Below are 19,519 nucleotides of genomic sequence, written 5' to 3' on the forward strand. Positions count from 1 at the left end.
CTATCTTTCTAACTCCAGGGAAGCTTCACCACCCACCTTCCCCGCCCCAGGATGACCTATCACACGCCTTCAGGATCTCCATGCAGGGCGTTTCCATCTTAAGCTAACCCCAGACTCTGCCTCCATCTAGCTCAGTGCAGAGGACACCCCAACCCTGAAGAGTGTGGACGAGGCGAGCTCGGCAGCATTGACTTGAAGGTGAGCCCATGTTGGTAGAAATGTGACTTCCAGCAAAGCAGGCCTTGAAAGGGTTAGGAAAGAAGGCATCCCCTCTCAGCCATGAGGGATGTTTGGAGATGGGTGAGGGATGAGAGGACTGGGAGAATAGGCAGGTGTGAAAGAAAAGGAAACACTTTACCTCTTTCTTTAACTGACAGATGGCCCCTTTTCAGACCAATAAGGAACTCATTTCTGCAGGAATAAAGCAATTTAATGTTCTGCTGAATCAGCAGGTAAGCCTGTGCACTCGGTTTCAAAGGGCAGAGATGGATAGAGCATGTGTTGGGAGGGTACAGAAGATTCATTTGAAACTACAAGGGCATTGATCCAAATGTCTAGAAACAGGGAATACAAATTCAAGAAAAGAGGATGTGAGCGTTTATAAGACCACCCCCGCACTCCACATTGCTGACCACATTCTCCCTTGCCAATCTCTCCCTCTACCCCCACTCCCAGGTCTTTAGTGACCCTCTTATCCCTGAAGAAAGCATGGTGACTGTGGTGGATGACTGGGTGAACTTGTACATCAACTATTACAAGAATCACGTGCTTGGGGAGCAGCAGGAACAAGACAAGGCTCTGCAAGAACTCCAGCAGGAGCTGAATACTTTGGGCAGCCAATTTTTGACCAAATATGGGACCTATCTGAAGTCCCGAGAGCCCTCAAACAGTGAACTGCCTTCCTCATAGCCTAAAGGCTCACGATGTCACGTCTAAGAACCCTCAAGCCTTCAGGCTGTTCCATGGTCTTACATTGTACCTTGACATCTCAATAAAGACCAATACTAATTTGTTGACTCCTGGCTCTTTTTCCCATATTTTCTGGATGGGGTGCATTTGATCACATTTTCCTAACTAAACAAGTAAAAAAGAAATGATTGTAGAGGTTTCATTTAGGACAATAGAGCCTGATAGCTTTAAGAAAACACTGGATAACGCCGGAGTAGGATGTTAGTCGTGTGCTCAGTCAGCCAGGGACCAAAGAGAAAGTTCTGGGTGAGGAAGGTAACAAAAGAAAGAAAAGCAGATAGAAGTCTTCTATGAATTGCTATTTCCCGACTTGTTTGTCCAGCAGACCCTCTGCTTCATCTTTAGTCTCCTGCTTTGATATTTTCATCTCTCAGCTCCATCTTGACAGTATTTTAGGATCTTCTATTACAAAACACCCCCATGGACCTCATAGGAGTAGCATGGTCCTTTACAGTTGGATAGGATGTCGGGAACCATTTGACACATCCTTTATATACCAGGTGGAAAATCCTTACTACAGCACTACCATCACCCAGTGTAGATCTCAGGCCCCAGAAATAGAAGCAGAAGCAGTCAGTTTTCCAATTGCATTGGCTGTCTCCTGTCACTCATGGACTAATGGGTTTTTGTTTTGTTTTGTTTTTGAGCTCCAGGCTTTTTACTTTAGGAAGTTTGGGTAGATACATAGCCAGGTTAGGGGAAAAAATGAAACAAAATTTTAAGATCATGGTTCAGGCTTCCATGAAAGCCTGACCACACGAAGGTTGGGGGCAGTGGCAGGGCCAGAGGAAGAGTGCTTTCATATTGTTTTTCATGGGAAAATTTCGGAGGAGTAAGGACATCTGTGAAGCTCAGTTTGAGAGAGGGAGAGAGACAGTGAAGGGAGGGGAGAGGGAGGGAGAGAGGGAGTCATGGAGGACACACTAGGGATGGGTTTATATCTGGTTCAGAGTAACAGTAAACCATCACAGTGTGCCAGCATCCTTCCAACTTGGAGGGTACCCCCAGCTTACTGGGAGTGGCAGCTTCCCAGAGAAGCAGGATGCATGCTTCTCTGAGGATAGCTGGTTCTGATGGTGGTTGGAGACTTTTCCTTGGACCCCCTTGGCAAATCCCAGGCTGTTAATGGGAATCTGGTACCTTTTCCCAGAGAACAGAAAACCACTTGACACCTGGGTCAAGACTTGGAGTAGAGTGTAGATGGGTGCAGGAGTCACTGGGGAGCCAGATAAGGGAGTCATTTACTTACACTGTCACTGTGCATAGTGTACCTGCAAAGACTACTCAGAAGCCAGTTGGTCTTAGTGCATGAAGATAATCTTTCTGTATGCCTTGGGATGGTATTTAACCTCTCTCCTCAAGCATTCAGACAGAGGAAGCCAAAAAGTGAGTATAAGTATGTCTAGTAAGGTGAATAACTAAACACCAATTGCTTTTTTAAACTATGAAATTGAGAGGGTACCTCTTAGTGGTGGCCATGTTCTTATATTCTTATCCCATATGTTTACCTAGAAGTCTATCTAGAGAAACATCTAGAATGTTTTGAGCTTTGTATTTAGAGGTGGTGGAACCTCTAATAGTCCAAAACAATAAAATAAATAAAAATAAAGTTACTGAATCATTGTGTACCTCGAATCCATTACTGAAGCTTTAGCTGGAAGGATGAAGACTCTGTGATAGAAACTCTGAATTAGTTCTATAGAGAAGCTGTGGGCAGGAGGTGAGATGAAGCCACAGTCCCACCTTATCTACACCCTGGAGTGAGCCCTCACCAAGGGCTGGCTCCAAACTTGAACCACACCTTCAGCTCTGATGCCATGCCCCACCCGACTTTCACTGTATTCATGGCAGACACTGTGCCCTCATTCACAGTGTCCCCACATTACACACAGACTTTACATTCACACCAATCTTGATGATGAAGTTGCTCTGACTAATGGCATGATTTCTAACCCTGAACCTGACTCTCTTTTTTAGAGTTTCATAAAAATTCTTTAGAAGTTCTATGAAAAGTTTACATAAAATTTTACTTGAAAAAGAAGTTGTATAAAATATTACTCTTATAGTCAAATTTCCCCATAGGGTTCAAGCAGCTTCCTGCCTTAAAGGTTAAGGTATGACATTCGAATGAAGGTTTTTTTTCAAAGAGCCACCTAACTTTCAAGTGCCTCTAAGTTATGAAAACAAGTAATACAATTGTTGTATCTATTTGAAAATGGCACATATGGTGAGTATATCAGATGGCACTTATGGTGGTACAAGACTGCCCACGTTCGGTTGTAGACACAAAAACAATGCAGGAGATAGCATTCTCCAAAAAGCAATTCCAGATGCTGAGACTTAGTCCTAACACCAGTTCAGGCAGTGCACAACCGGTGATCAGTCAACCAGCAGAACACTAAAGAATTCAGATTTACTTTGACTTTTAAGATATCACCAGTAAAAGGTAAGAGCTGCCAGGCCAAGGAGAGTACCTCATTTCTAATTCCATGTGACCGTTGGCTGGATGTGCCCCCCTCAAACAAACAAGCAAACACAAACCCATGACCAGGCTTCAGAATGTGAAGCTCGTTCTTTCTCTGGTTCCTCTGCTGTAACCTGGCAGCCTTGACCTTCCAGTCCTCTGCAGTTTCTTCTGATGCTTCTGACAGAACTTCCCTCCCTGGGATGGCAATGGCTGACTGGGGTACTAGGAAGGTTGATAAAACATGCTTTTAAATGACAGTTCCAGAACAGGCTTCAGACACCCTTGACAAGGGCAAAGGTTTCTTCTGATTTTCTTGGATTTCTTCTTCCAAAATGCCCTCGCTGGCATCACTGCACATGACCTCCTCAAAACAGCCCACCCCCACCCCAGGACAGTGTCCTGCAGACACTGTGCGCTCTCCTTTGAGACTTCAGGGTGGACTTCCCAGGGACAAGTGTCCCATTCACATCAACTAAGACTATAAATGTCAGAGGAGCTCCTGATCACTGCTAGCAGCGTGCCTGCCTGCTGGTTGGCTTCAGGCTTCTTTTCAATGCATTTGAAAGTAGTATTTTCCCATATTTATTCAAACACTTTTAGAACCAACAGTATGAAAAACAAGTATACATTACTGGTGCCGAATTATCTCCCGAAGCACCACAGTTATTTTCATTAACACCATCATCGTTGTCATCTTCATTATCATGGAGGCAGCTTGGTAGCCCTGTGCCCCAGGGGCCCTCAGGCCTGTCCTGTTCCAGTTTGCTACACTCCCTTCCCGGACTCCCTCCACCAATCTTAGCTGAAAGGGGGTGGAGTCTGGGAATGCAGTTCCAAAAGAGAGGGGACACTTTAAATTGTTAACTAATTTTTATTTATTTTGTTGCCAATAGACATTTAATTCCAGAAAAAATGCTTTGAGTAAATGTCAGAACAGTAACAATGAGAAGAAGGGAGGAATCATATCTATATTGGTTGGTCTCCTTTCCTCTACTCTGATCTTACGTCTTCCATGTATTTTTAATTGATTTATTTAATATTTTAAAAAGATTAAAGTGTAGTTTCCCTGTCACCTCTTGGTGCAGACCCAGGGCCCCCCTAGACATTTCCCACAATCTCCCTTTGCTTCCAGTCCATCTCCATTACTTCGTGTCACCTGCTGACCTGCAGAAGCACTTTCTACCAGGGAATCCCACTGTCCACACCGGGCTGGGACACAAGTAGCAATTTTCACTGTCATTCTTGTCTTCCATTCTAGTCTCTCCAGGCTTGTTCTTAGTCCTGCAGGAGTCCCTCCTCCCACCTTGCCTCCCTTCCCTGGGATTCCTCATCTTGGTTCCAACTTCAGAGACCCTCTAGTTCCCTCCCAATGCCCCTCTAAGTCACACGGGCTGATCACAGAAACACTATTGGGACCCCATAGTCATTGCATTTGCTTAGGATTCAAAACAGGCAACTGGAACCAAAGAACAGAATACCTACGCAACAAAGATAAGGCCAGATATCTACACCAAGAAATACTTCAAACGGCATAACTGCAGATGCCTAGATTCCAGATGTCCAAACATGAACATCAAAGACAACACACCTCCTCCAGAAGCCAGGCATCCTATTAAAATAGGCCCTGGAAGAAGAACGCTGGCTGAAGCTCAAGATGAATGGCGGGCGATCGTGGATATGTTCAAGGACCTTAAAGAGGTTATGAGTAAATGCCCTAAAGACTGTAAAAACACAAATAGTGAATGAAACAATGAAAATAGTTTGCACATGAAAGTAGAGTTTAACAGAATTACTAAAGAAAACACAAGCTGAAATAAAACTATAAATGAAAGACTTAGGATGTCAAACAAAAACCTCAGAGGTTGGTGAGTCTCACCAACAGATTAAAACCATGGGAAAGAGAATCTCAGGTCTCAAAGGTAAGGTAGAAGAGCCGGACAGTGGCACATGCCTTTAGTCACAGCATTTGCAAGGCAGAGGCAGGCAGATCTCTGTGAGTTCAAGGCCAGCCTGTTCTACAGAGCTAGTTCCTGTACAGCTAGGACTGTTACAGTTATACAGAAAAAAAAAAAAAAAAAAACCTGCCTTGAGGAAAAAAAAAAAAAAAGAGGTAACAGAGAAGAAATGAATAGCTCAGCCAAAGAAAATGAATTAAGTGAGTAAATAAACAAAGAAATCCAGGCACATCTGGGACACCATAAAAAGATCAAATCTATGAATACAAGCTATAAAGGAAGAATAAGAAACCCAAACACACAGACAATATTTTTAACAAAATCATAAAAGAAAACTTCCCTAATCTAAAGAAAGAAGTGTTTATTTATTAAGGTACACAGTGCATATAGTATACTGGGCCAGAAAAGCAATTCCCCATGATACAAAATAGCCAACACACTAAATATGCAGAACAAAGAAAGAATATTAAAATTTTCAAGAAAAAAAAAGCCAAGTCACATATAAAGGCAAGCCCATTAAAATAACACCTGACTTCTCAATGGAGACTCTGAAAGCTGGCAGGGCCTGGATGGATGTCCCACGTGCGCTAAGAGATCACAGATACCAGCCCAGATTATCACAGCCAGCAAACTATCACTCACAATTGACTAAGAAACAAAAACATTCTATGATGACATCAAATTTAAGCAATTTCTAACAATTCAGAAGTCACTAGAAGGAAAACTTCATTCTAAAGAGGTTAACCACACCCAAGAAGACACAAGGAATAAATAACCCCAGAGCAGTAAATCAATAGAGGGGAAATACACTTATACCACAACAATAAAATAATAGGAATCAGGAAACACTTCTCAATATCAATGATCTCAATTCCCCAATAAAAAGAGATAAAATAACAGGCTAGATTAGAAAATAGGTTCCATCTTTCTGTCACATCCAAGAAGCACACCTCATCATCAAGGACAGATGTTGTCTAAAGATAAGTGCATGGAAACAGGTATTCCAAACAAATGTCGAGTACCTACTTTAATATCTGAAAAATAGACTTCACACCAAAATCCAGGAAGAGGATATTTCAGTCCTAAACTTTTATGCATCAAACACCAGGGCACCCAAGTTAACAACAACAAAACCCACTATAGCAGCTAGAATCAAAAATGACTCTCACACAGTGATACTGTATAGTGGCTTGAATAGGAACGGCCACCATAGGCTCATATAGTTGAATTTTTAGTCACCAGGGCGTGTGCAGAATTCTTTGAAGTAGGAGTAGAAGGATTAGGAGGTGTGGCCTTGGTGGAGGAAGTGTGTCACTATGGTCAGGCATTGAGGTTTCAGGCACTGCTGCCTCCAGATCTGGATGTAGAACTCTCAGTTACTTCTCCAGCACTGCGTCTACCTGCGTGCTGCCATGCTCCCCACCATGATGACAATTGACTAAACCGCTGAACCATCGTAAGCCAGCCCCAACTAAATGTTCTCTTTTGTAAGAGTTGCTGTGGTCATAGTGTCTCTTCTCAGCAAGAGAACATTGACTGAGGAGTAGTGAGAGACTTCAAAATCACACTCTTGCCAATAAACAGGTCATCCAGACAAAACTAAACAGAGAATGCCTGAAGTTAAATAATATCGTAAATCAAACGGATCTAGCAGACATCTACAGAACATTCCATCCAAATAAGAAACAATCATTTCTTTCAAGCAATGCACAAAACATTCTCCAAAACTGACCACATATTATTAGAACGCCAAAAAAGTCCCAACAGACATAAGGAAATTGAGATAACAACCTACATCCTATCTGACCACCATGGATATCAACAATAACAGAAACAGCAGAAAATATGCAAACTCATTGAAACTGAACAGCTCACTCCTGAATGAAAAATTGAGTCAAGACATAAATCAATAAGAAAATTAAAAACTGTTTAGAATGAATGAAAATGAAAACACAAAATACCTAAACCTATGGGACACACAATGAAAACCTAAGAGGCAAGTTCATAGTGCTGAGTGCATATATTAAAAAGCTTCATGATGCACTTGAAAGCTCTATAAAAACAGCAAGAAATAACACCCCCAAAAGGAAGATGGGAAGAAATAATGGAAATCAATGAAGTAGAAACAAACAAAATAACAAAACAAAGAATAGTGAAACGAAGACTTGATTCTTTGAGAAAATCAGCAAGATTGACTTAGAAAATTACCTAAAGACACAAAAAGAAGCTACAAGTTGTTGTTGTTATTATTACTTGTTTTTTTGAGACAGGGTTTCTCTGTGTAGCCCTGGCTATCCTGGAACTTACTCTGTAGACCAGGCTGGCCTCAAACTCAGAGATTCACCTATATCTGTCTCCAGAATGCTGGGTTTAAAGGCATGTGCCACCACCGCCTAGCAAAATCCAAATTATTAAAGATGAAAAAAGAGGGGAGGACATTACAACAGACATTGAGAAAATTCAGAGAATTATAAGAACATACTTTAAAAATCTATATTCCACCTAATTGGAAAGCAAAATAATAATAATAATCTCATGGTTTATACAACCCATCAAAGTTATAAGTGAATTAATCTGTTTTAGTAAAAATAGATGAGAGTTAATATTAGGACTACAATTGGGGTTAGGGCTCCAGGAAGGTTTAACATTCATACTAGTTTACTAGATTAGGGTCATTTCTAGGATAGTGTTGGGATTAGTAATAAAGTTACCATGTGACCAGTATTAGGGTTAGTGCTAGGGCTAGGTTTACAGCTAGGATTACAGTTTGGGCTGGGACAAGTCTTAGGTTTAAGGCAACAGTTAACTGAAGGACTGGTTTTAGGGGTTAGGGTTACTATTAGAGATAAAATGAGGGTTATCGGTAGGTTTAGAATTTAGTTCTATGGCTAGGTTTAAGGCTATTTTAGGCCTGCATTGTGTTTGGGCTCTGGATAGTGTTAGAACAGGAAAAATATTAGGATTAGGTATAGTATTAGGATTATTATTAAGTATAGAGTTAGGATTAGGTGGGACTAGGATTAGATCAGAACTGGGATTAGGGTTAGGGTTGGGTGAGGGTCAGGTTTTGGATAGATCTAGATTTTAGGTTATGGTAGGTTTTTGGATTATTGCTTAGGCTCCATTTAATTGTAGGGTTAGGTTTAGGGTATGGCTGGAATTAAGGTTAGGGGTTGACTTGATTAGGTTTAGGGTTAAAGTTTGGATTATAGTTAGGTTGAAGACTAGGTTTGGGTTCCAATAAGGTTTATATCTTTGCCCAGAGTTTGGGTTAGTGTGAGGGCTGGTGCCAGGCCCAGTGTTAGAGGAGGGTTCTATTAGGTTTATGACTAGCATCAGGGCTAGGGTTAGGATGAGTGTTATTGTCAGTTTTAAGGCTTATGTTCATGTTAGACTTAGGGCTAGGTTTTTGTGTTGAATTGAGTCAGGATTCAGGATTTTTCTGTGACAAGTTATTATGGTAGTGGATAAGGTTATGGCTATGTTTGAGTTAGTATTGGGATGGGCTAGTGGTTAGCAGTGTTCAGATTAGCATTAATGTTAGGGCCAGAGTCAAATGTGTTAGTGTGGTTAGTGTTAATGTTAGGTGCAGGGTTAGAGTAGTGTTAGAGTGGCCAGGACTATTTTTAGGACTTGGAATAAGTCTACAGTTAGTTATTTCAGGGCTAGGGTTAGTGTTTGGATTTAACACTAGCTTTAGGCATGGGCTGGATCTATTGTTATGGTTTTATCTATGGCTAAAGTTTGGGATGGGATTATGGTTAATTCTGTTTTGATTAGGGTTGATATTGGTGTCAGCATTAGCACTATTATTCAAATTAGAGTCAGAGTTATAGGTAGGCCTTGGGTTTGTGTTAGGTCTAGATAGGGTCATGGCTAGGATCAGTACTACAGTTAGGGTTGGTGTTAGGCCTAGACAGGGTTATGGCTAACATTAGTACTATAGTTATGGTTGGGGTTAGTATCACAGTTAGGTTCAAGTTGACTGTTAGGATTGAATAGGGCTAGGGTCAGTGTTAGGGTTAAGACCGTTTAGTAATATGGCTGGGTTTAGGTAAAGACTTATGGCTATGACTAGTGTAGTGGAAAAATGCAGGGCTGGGGTTTGGTTTGAGTTAAGTTTGGGCTATGTTTGGGTTAATGCTTGGGCTGGGGTTAGGATTAGGGTTAGCACTATGGGTTAAACCTATGGTGTACTGTAGGTTTATTATATATTATTATTAATATAAATTGTGGTTAGAGGCAATACTAGGGTTAGGGTTATGGATTTGATTAGGTTTAGAGTTGGTTATAAGATTAAGGTTAGGGTTAGTGATAAGATGAGTGTTGCAGCTTTGTGAAAGGCTTAATGTTAGGATTGGTGTCAGCGTTATGGTTGTGGCTAATGTTAGTTATGGTTAGGGCTAGCTTAGGTTAGGTTTAAAGTGAGGGTTGTGGCTAGTGTTAGGGCTTTGGCTGGGTTTATAATTAGGGTAAGTACTGGATCTTGTTAGAGTTTTTCATCAGGACCCCTGGCTCCCAAATAACCACACAAAAACAATATTAATTATAAATGCTTAGCCTATAGTTTAGGCTTGTTTTTGGATAGCTCTTATAACTTAAATTAACCTATTTCTATTAATCTTTGTGCTGCCCCAAGGCTCATTCACCTCATGTACACACTTTTCATCCTGCTTGCTCTGTACCTCATGGCATCTCCTCAAGACTCCTCAGACTGCACCTTTCTTATTCCCAGCACACTCCTAGTCTGGCTCTCCTACCCTATCTCATCCTGCCCAGCTGTAGCCACTCAGCTCTTTTATTAACCAATGAGAGTAATACATATTTACAGTGTACAAAGATTGTTCCACAGCAGGATCTAGGTTTTGTGCCGGGTTATGATAGGTGTTGGTTTGGGGCCATATTTAGGGGTAGGTTAGAATTAAGGCTGTGTTAATAGAGCTAGGGGTGAATTTAGAATTAGAATCAGTGCTTTGGTTAAGATAATGGCTAGACTCAGGGTTCGTGCAGGATCCATGCTTAGGGTTTGGGGTATGATTAAGGTTAGAGTTATTGTAAGAGCTGGATGTAGTGTTTGGGTTAGATTTAGGGACTAGTCTTGAGTTCTGGTCAGGCTGATGGGAAGCATGAGGCTTAGGCCCAAGATTATTGTAATAAGAAATTCCACAGATTTATTGTATATGTCATGAATTTGGAATGATGGCAGCTGGGCTTTGACAGAATCTCTTGTAAACAGTCAGTAATTGTTATTTGAGGTTTATGTAGTTGCTTTTCCCTGAAGGATTCACAGGGCCTTTGCATAACTTAGTCTCCAGACATACTTGGAAAACCAGAAGTCTCACAGGACTGAGAACTGCTTAGGTAATGGTTCCTTCAGACACCTCCTACATCAGATAAGAGGTTTTGGTTTGAAGAAACTGACTTGCTAAAAATGCTTTTTGTGTAACAATAAAGAGGCTTCTGCAAAGAGGTTTTGAGTTCAGTTCACTAGAGACTGTTGTGCCCTGTTGCTGTTACTAAGTTATAAAACACCCTGATGTGTCTTTTTCTTCAAACTGACTTGTATACCTAAAAACACTGACATGTTATTGTTAGATTATAATTACAATTGCAGCTCTGTTTAGAGTTGGGGCTAGTGTTAGGTTATGGCTATGGTTAAGGATGGGACTGGAGGTGAGAATTAGGTTTAGGGCTGATGTCAGGATTATTGCTAGGGTTAGGGTTAGTGTTTGCATTAGGGATAAGGTTTGGTAAGGCCTGGAGATACAGTTAAGTTAGGATAATAGTTTAGGGTTAAGGCTAGTGATGTGGTTAGTTAGGGTTAAGGCTAGAACTAGTGTGAAGGCTGGGGCTCAGGTTAGGGGCTCGTGGTTATATTAAGGGCTGACAAAAGCTTAGATTTAAAGTCAAGCTTAATGTTAGGGCTGTGCTTGGGTTAGTGTAGGGCTTGGGTTAGGGTTAGAACTGGCATTTGGGTTAGGGCTAGATTTAACAGTAAAGCTAGGGTTAAGTTTAGGACTAGATTTAGGTTTGGGATTGGAACTGGCATTGGGATTAGCTCTAGGTTATAGTTAGGTTTAGGTCTAGGGTTAGGATGAAGGTTGGAACTTGGGTAAAGTCTAGGCCTATTTTTAGTTTGTATTTGGACCATAGTTTATATAAAGCTAGTGTTATGGTTACATTTAGGGATAACTTTATAGTTATGATTAGGATTTGGGTTAAGTGTAGTATTAAGGTCAATATTAAGGCTATGATTATATTTAGAGGCTGTGTTAGGTTTAAGTTTGAGGTTGGGTATGTTGTTAGAATTAGGGCCCAGTTAGAGTTTGGGTTAGGATAGAGAAAGGTTTCTGTACCTGAGTAATAAGTCTCTCCACCAATGTAATAAGTCAGATCAGGCCGAATTAATACGTTCAGGTTTAATCTGAACAAAGCATCTCTGCTGATCCCAGGGGAAGAAGAGAAACCACGAGAGAAAAACACATGACAGATGGGGGGGGGACTTCATCTTAAATAACCTGTAGGTGTGGTCTTGAGCATCTTGTGGGGAAGAGCTTTAATGGTGGGCTTTCTCAGGGGCAGGATCTGGAATGGGAGGAGCAAGACTGGGTAGAGCTTCTGAACATCTCAGCCTTTTGGGTATATCTGGATGCAGGTTCAAGTCTGACTGCTTCCTGCTGACAAGGGACAACGTGGGGAGTTGGGAGTTGGTGGGCCCATGCTCAGCAGAGGGTATGGATGGAGAAGCATTCACTTAGCTGCCATCCTGGAGACCTCAGGCATCTTTTCCTTGAGGGAGCCAAGAAGGCAGGTTGCTAGGAGAAAAATTAGATTATTAACACTGCCCTTATAAACAGGGCTAGGCATGGGAGGAGTAATGACTGCCAGAAAGAATGGACATATGTTTGGGTTGTTCAAAAAAAGATAAGGGTGAGTGAGCGTGACATGGGAGCAGATGTGCCCTTCATTGGGGCATCTTGGAAAGCCAGGTTCCAGTTGCTGGGTAATTGCCTACTTGAACCTGGAGAGGTGGTACCAGCAGTGAAGTTCCAGGAGCTTGGGGAGATTGCACACCAAATAGAGGGATGATTTGTCCTTCAGGAGTGCATGGGCCATCACATCTGCTATTTCTCTGGAGGTGGGAAATGCCTCTATCCATTCTGTAGAAGTGTCGACAAGGTAGAAGATAACCGAGTTTATATGAGTGGGTGTGTGGGTAAAATCAACCTGCCCTTACTCTCAGGGTTGGTGTCCTCAAAGCTGGTGCAGGGGCTCACATATCTACATGGCCCCCTGCAGGTTGGCCTTGGCCCAGGCAGGAGGAGTAAACCTGCAAAATACTCTAGGGAATGGGTGGGATCAAAGTGAGGCCCTAGAGACTGTTGGTTTTCACCTGGCCAGATTGCTTGACACAGTAGCAGAGTTCTTTCCCCAGGAACCTGCAGGTATCCATAAAACAGCTGGAACAGATATACATCTTGGTGTCATAGCAAAAGGCTACTGCTTTGTGTTAAAAAGCATGAACATTTTTAGAAGACAACCGGAAGAAATTTAAAACTCTGAACCTCCGAAGTTACATCTGAAACCTGTTTTATCCTGTACCACCAAGCCTGTCGATTGGGAGCTGTTACAGGGCAGGCGGGTATGTCTAGAATTGAGAAGAACTGCCCTGCAAGAATGCAGGGAAGTGACAGGGTCTTCAACGGGAAGAAGGGAGTCCCGTCCATTCCCATGACAGGAATTGCTAAGGGACCTGTGGGACAATAAGTAGCTCACATGTCCAATAGGAAGGCAATGGATTACCCATACCTGGACTTACCCTAGGATGGGAGAGAACCATGGGAATCACCAAGTCTAGGCCATGTCAGTCCTCTGCCAGCTGAGGAGTTCAAAGGCCAGAAGAGTCTCAGATGCTGGTGTTGGTGAGGCTGAACCTCTGTGGTGACAGAGAGGATGTGCCCGCTTGGGGGCATTCTGATTCCCAGTGCCCAGATTATCAGCAGATGGGGCATGGCCTCATCGGTGGCCAGGGGTCAGGGAAATACCATGACCAATGGCCTTTTTGGTGGAATTTGTAGCAGCCTCCTGGCAGAGTTGACTTGGGATGGAGCCTCATGGATTTCCCCTGCCCCTGCTGTGGGGTTGCTGGGGCAGCTGCCAAGGCATGGGCTTGGAGCACAGCTTTCTGGTGCAGCCTAGTCTGTCAGGAAGACTCTGCTGCCATCCTCACCAATTCCTGTATAGATGTGTGGGGACCCTTCCCAGCCTTTTAAAATTTCTTTCTAATATCTGGTGCTGACTAAGAAACGAAGTGGGTGGCTAGAACTGTGGATCCCACTGGGGAAGCTACTTCAAGGCGAATATATTGAACAGTGGTCTCTTGCATCAATATCAAGCGGTTTACTCTTAGGTTATAAAAATTGGCTGCCAATTTTTATTCCTGTACATGAATGCAAGGTGCAGCTTTAATACCTCAGTAAACCAACATTGTTTTAAATCCTATCTTTTATAAACCTTGTTTTTAGGACAGGACAAGAATTATCACACAGAACCAAAATAACTTGGAGACCTGATGCCTCCATGTGGTCACTTTTATCCAAGATGACAGTAAAGACATGTGACCTCCTTTGTTTTTATTTTTTAACTCTTAATCAAAATGGCAGCTGGCTACATGTTTGTACTTTTCCAGAGCAGTTCCAATTGGAGTTACCAGTTTTAAGTTTAACCATACCCAATTTCTTATCTGTTTTTCTTTTTAACAAGTTAGAACAGTATAAAAAACTTTTCCTGCCATTACATCAGATTCAGGGCAAAAATCTGAGCCCTAGCAGCTAGTTGTGAGCATAGCCGAGCTGTTACCAAGACACACCAGATACATAAACTCAGACATCCAAAACCAGTGGTGAACAACATAGCTGCCTTCCAAGCAGTTGACCTGGGTTCTATTCCCAGATGAAAGGTTTATGTACCCTGTAATAAGTTAGGGTTAATACTTCTGTTAATCTTTGGTTTATGATTAAGGTTAGGGTTGGTATTGGTATATTCTTTGTGTTAGGCTTCATATCACGGTTAGTAGTACTGGGGCCATCCAGAGCAAGTGGGCTAGTGAACTTTGGGCTTGTTGAGAGAGTCTGCATCAGTGAGAAAGTTATTGGAGCACCAAAGGATCATTCCTGGCATCAATCTCAGGCCTCCACATGCACATCTACATCCGTGTGCCCATATGCATGCAGATATCCAAACATATACACTAACATAAAGGATGAACAGTTAAGAGGTTAATGATGGGTATTATATACAATTATGATGGGTTCAGGCTGACCACAAGCTTGCATGGTGACTAGAAGTGTAAATAAAAAGTACCTTATAAAGAATATCCGAGACAGGCACAGTGGCACACAGGAGACAGAGAAAGGGAGAAACTTACAGGTTTCATGCCAGCTAGGTTACACAGAGCATGTCAGAGTAGCCAAGGCTTCATAAAGAGACCATGTGTCAGACGAGGGAAAAGATAAAATTAGGACACAGGCAATAAAACAACCGTCCATCCTCGGACTGTGACCCCCGTTTTCAGTCCCAGAAGTCAAGGATCACTACTTATAAATCTGATGCTGGGATTGAGAAGATTGCTCAGTTGGTAAAAGCTTTGTCCTATGGGCATGAAGACCTGAGTCAGATTATAGGCGTAAAAAAGCCAGGGATGCTGGTAAGTGTTTTTGTTGTTTTGTTTTGTTTTTATTGTTGTTGTTTTGCCATTCAATCTGTCTCTAAAACTTGATTTGGATAGAAATATTAATAAAAATACATTAACTTTGTTAAAGTAGTTAGACGGGCTTTAAGACTCTGTCATTGATGTCCACCAGTGACAGACAGGTGGCTACAAGAAAGGCTGAGAAAAGCTGAAGTGTAACTTCATTTCAGTAACAGAGACTGCCACTTACACAGTGCCAGTATTCCCCTGACAGTGCACACCCATTGACTTTCATTCAGCGGCATCTTGGAGTGCCTTTATAAGAGTATCAAGGAAGTAAAAGCAGGAATTGATCAAAATCAATAATTTTGACCACTTAAATTACATTCACTTAAATTTGTTTTTCAGGCAACTGTGAGAATCAACCAATTCAGACAAAAGCAAAATATCAGTAGTGAAACTGACCGTGGAATAAAAGTTGGATGATATACACTTGGTGCTGGGCTGCCATTCTGCTGTACAATAAGGAACTGAGTGACCACTTATAGAGACAGATTACCTGTCTTTTACACTGAGCACATGTAGTCTACTGTGACAGACAGAATTTGTCAAGTGTAAGGTGAAATTATGTTGCTTGGTTCAAAAACTGCCTTACTTCATTTCAGCCAAATGGTAATATAGGTAAAAACCAATGTCTAAAACCTCTGGGTGGTGCTAGAGATATGCTAATTAGTAGTTTATTAATTCATAACTGTCCAACAATTTCTAACACTTATCCAACTCTACTGACTTTTATAACTCATTGAACATTTATTCTTCAACAGAATCACCTAAATGTTCCTGTTACCATCCTGTGGAAGTTGTTAGCATTTCTCTGGCAACAGTTTAATGAATACATTCTCTTATCCAAACTCATGGTTTTAATGAATGCAAAGTTCTTCTATGACTTGCATTGTTGGCTTATACATAATATGTTTTGTGTTGGCTTCAGATTGTTGTTTGATGTGGCTACCAGTTGTTCCTTATGGAGCTCCAGCTGGTAGAGTGCTGGGAAGCCCTTCTGCTGGGTTGTCCCTGCCCTTAACTGATGGGTCCTCATCTTGACTATTTTGTGTCTGTTAAGTTGGAAGTGATATAATGTATGTATGGAAATCCCTTGGTCATCTTAGAAAACCTAATCAATATAGTAGGTGCCAAAACTGCTATCCACACAGCTGTATCCTTATCTTAAAGTCAAAGCAATCAAGATAACCATTGTCCTGATGACTGTATATATATATATATATATATCCAAACCATTAGTTTTCTGCTTAAAAATAAAAGAAAATTGCCATTTGAATGGGAATGTATCATCTTCATTTTGCCTTGTAAGAGGCTTCCAAAAGTCTATAAATCACAGTTTATCATATTTAACATGTATGAGCTCCATCTGGGAAACACAAACCTGTATCATTTATTATTGAAACATATGAATGCTCATTTTTATTCTTGTGTGTGCCTCTCACATGTGGGTTGGGTCTTCCTACTTCAGATAATCTAACTTAAAAAAAGCCTTTACAGGAATGCCCAGCAGCTTGTGTCTTGATCCCAGACACACGGCCCAGTTCACAACCAAGTGTTTCAGGAGGTCAAGGCAGTTTGATCTATGTAGAAAGACTCTGCCTCACAAAACAAAAACCATACGGAAGCCAAGACTTATTGGCAGTTGATGACTTCTGGGGGTGGGAAAGCCTGTTCTCCTTAAGGGCATTACCACTGATGACCTCCAGGGGAAGGCCACACATTCTTGAATAAACCAGAAGCACTAATTGAATTTGATGGTGGGAGAAGTTGGGGGAGAGGGTGAATATGTTCAAAAATCATTGGTCAAAAATTCTCAAAGAACTAATAAGAAAGAAAAGCATTTTAAAAAAAGTTACAGTATCCAAGGTAATTTGGTACCAGAATAAACAGACATGTAAATCAATAGAGGTAGTTCAGAAAGAAAACATCACATATATGGTCACATAATGCCCAGTTGTCCACCCCATGACCAGCCTATTCTAAAACAGAATCCTGTTTCAGAAAAGGTCTGATTTTTTTTTTCATATTGTTGTATTTCTGCCTTCACAGAGCCTATGCATCCCATGCATAAAAACCACATTATTCCTGAGCTCACAGATGAGCACACTATTTATTTATTTATATAAATAGTCACACAGTAAATATTTTTTAGTTGTTGGAAAGATCTGGTATTCCTCAAAAGTACTCAACTCTGCCTGTGTAGCAGATCAAAGCAAATGCATGTGTATCTGTGTCAATAAAACTTTATTGCCTAAGTAGCTTGTTAACAAATTTGGCCCTGGTTTGACTCGACCATCTAGTTTGATTTGCCATCAGTTTGCCTTTAAGATAAAGTGTAAGATCTTTCACAGGGACAAGATCTGTTTCCTGCAAACCTCTTTCCTTACTACTGAGTCTCTCTTCATATTCTGGTCACAGATTTCTTATTTCCTTTCCAATTGAATAAAAATGTATTATTGCTATGGCAAGTGCCCATTAAAAGAGTGAGCTATTCTTTAGGTTTCTGCAGTTTCTTCACCATAATCATTCTTTTCAAATATTATCTCTAAAAAGACGCAGTTTTCCCCTGACTACCTATCCCAGTACTCTTCAGTCTTAGCATTTTCTGACTAACTCTACTCTGCTTTAATTTCTTTATGACATTTGCACTGAACTAAAATGATCCTTTGCTTATTCCTTTGAGTTTATTTTTGCTCTTCCCACCTCTCAATTAGGCTGCAAGCCTTGAGAATATGGGGCCTTTACCTTTCCTATGTCTGGCTATGTAGTTCCTATCTAGTCAGTGCCTTGGATACTGTAAGTGCTTCCTTGTCAGGAAAATATATGGAAATCCATTCTGTCCTAACATGAGTTCAGAGAGCTCAAATGACTCCTATTGTCTCTAAGACATTAGCTCAATGGCTACAGGATGCCTGAGCCTTGGTGGTGAGTGGCTCCTAGCTAAGTAACAATAGACTTGGTCCCAGGTGAGTTTACTCTCACCCTGAAGGCTAGGTGATATATGAGCTACAGAATACCTGAAGGATTAAAGGAAGTGATGATTCTTTGCCCCATATACATGTTAATAAAAGTCTTCTGCCTTTTGTCCCCACCTTTGGTTAATTACTTAAAATGGTGCGTGAATAAACTGGGGTGCATTCCATCTGGACTGAATATGCCCCTCCTGACAGTTATCCTGTGTCTCTGACTCTTAACTCTTTTAGCTAGCCTTCCCCTCATCCACACCCCCCCCCAAACACACACACTCAGGAGCAGACCCAGGGCTGATCAGCTGGTCCTGGCATGGACCTCCACAAACTCCAGTCCATGATATATGGCGCTCAATGTGGGGTTGAGTACAAAAAAGTGAAGGACATCACAGAGGAATAGACATGGCAAGTGCACAAGTGTGAAGAGAGCACTCGGAAAAAAGAAGTAAAGTGCGGTGAGTGAACGTCATAAGTCAGGAATAAAATTGTATGTAATTATGGAAATGGGACAAAGAAGTAGCAAGCAGTTGACAGTACAGTCAATTAGAGATATTTTGAGAACAAAGGGAATAGAAGTTGAGCAGCAACAATTAAAATTTAAAGAAATTTTAAAGCAGGTAAGTCCTGAGTTTCCCAACCATGGGACTATAGACTACAATATATGGAATGAAGTTGGGTTAAAGATCCAACAGCATTATTTTGAGCATGGACCTGAAAGTGCATCTACAGATACTCCTTGGTTATGGACGCTTATGCAGAAGAATTCAGAATCAGGCGCCAGATGACAGGAAGTATCTACCCGGGAAAGGGTTAGTAGCATGACAGAACCCTCTGCACCTACAGAGGAATAAATAAGGAAGCATGCCCAGGGCAGTGGTGTGATTGTGATCTGTGTGAAGGAAAAGTTACTAAGTAGCAGAATGGAGAGTCTTTACCTCACTTTTGACAAGGGATACAGAAAGGCAGAAACCTAGTGGTAAGATTCAGCAGGAGCTAAGAGGCTTAAAAGATTTAGTGGAATAGCTCTCACAGGAGATAAGAACTCTGCAGGTTTCCTCAGACCAGAGAAGCATTCCCTCGAGTGCTGCAGTGGCTAGTATGGTTCCACCTAAGATGCAGGGACCCCCCCCCCAAGTCATGGCAAACAATCAAGGCAGGTCAGGTGTCTCCAGTACAAGCTAGTGTTAGAGAAGCGATGGACAGAGAAGATGTGCAAGGATTTCAGACATTTCCTGTAACCGAGCAAAGGGATGCTCAAGGAAATATAGTTAGGATACATACACCAATACCATTTAAGCAGCTCAAGGAGCTAAAGATGGCTTGTGTTCAGTATGGACCAAGAGCAGTTTTCACGCAGATGCTAATAGAGAGCATCACTATAGAAGCTTTACCTCCAGGAGACTGG

General features: G+C 41.6%; 1 protein-coding gene across 1 annotated transcript; it reads left to right on the forward strand.

Annotated features, from left to right (window-relative positions):
• Window positions 1-377: 377 nt before the first annotated feature.
• On the forward strand, window positions 378-1,016 carry Ahsp (alpha hemoglobin stabilizing protein). Its single transcript, XM_051192054.1, has 2 exons — window positions 378-452; window positions 676-1,016. Exons 1-2 carry the CDS (start codon window positions 378-380, stop codon window positions 907-909), a joined length of 309 nt encoding a protein of 102 aa, XP_051048011.1. The 3' UTR covers window positions 910-1,016.
• The last annotated feature ends 18,503 nt before the right edge of the window (window positions 1,017-19,519 follow it).

The sequence above is a fragment of the Phodopus roborovskii genome, unplaced genomic scaffold, assembly GCF_943737965.1.
Source record: "Phodopus roborovskii unplaced genomic scaffold, PHOROB, whole genome shotgun sequence".
In the NCBI taxonomy this organism is placed as follows: Eukaryota; Metazoa; Chordata; class Mammalia; order Rodentia; family Cricetidae; genus Phodopus; species Phodopus roborovskii.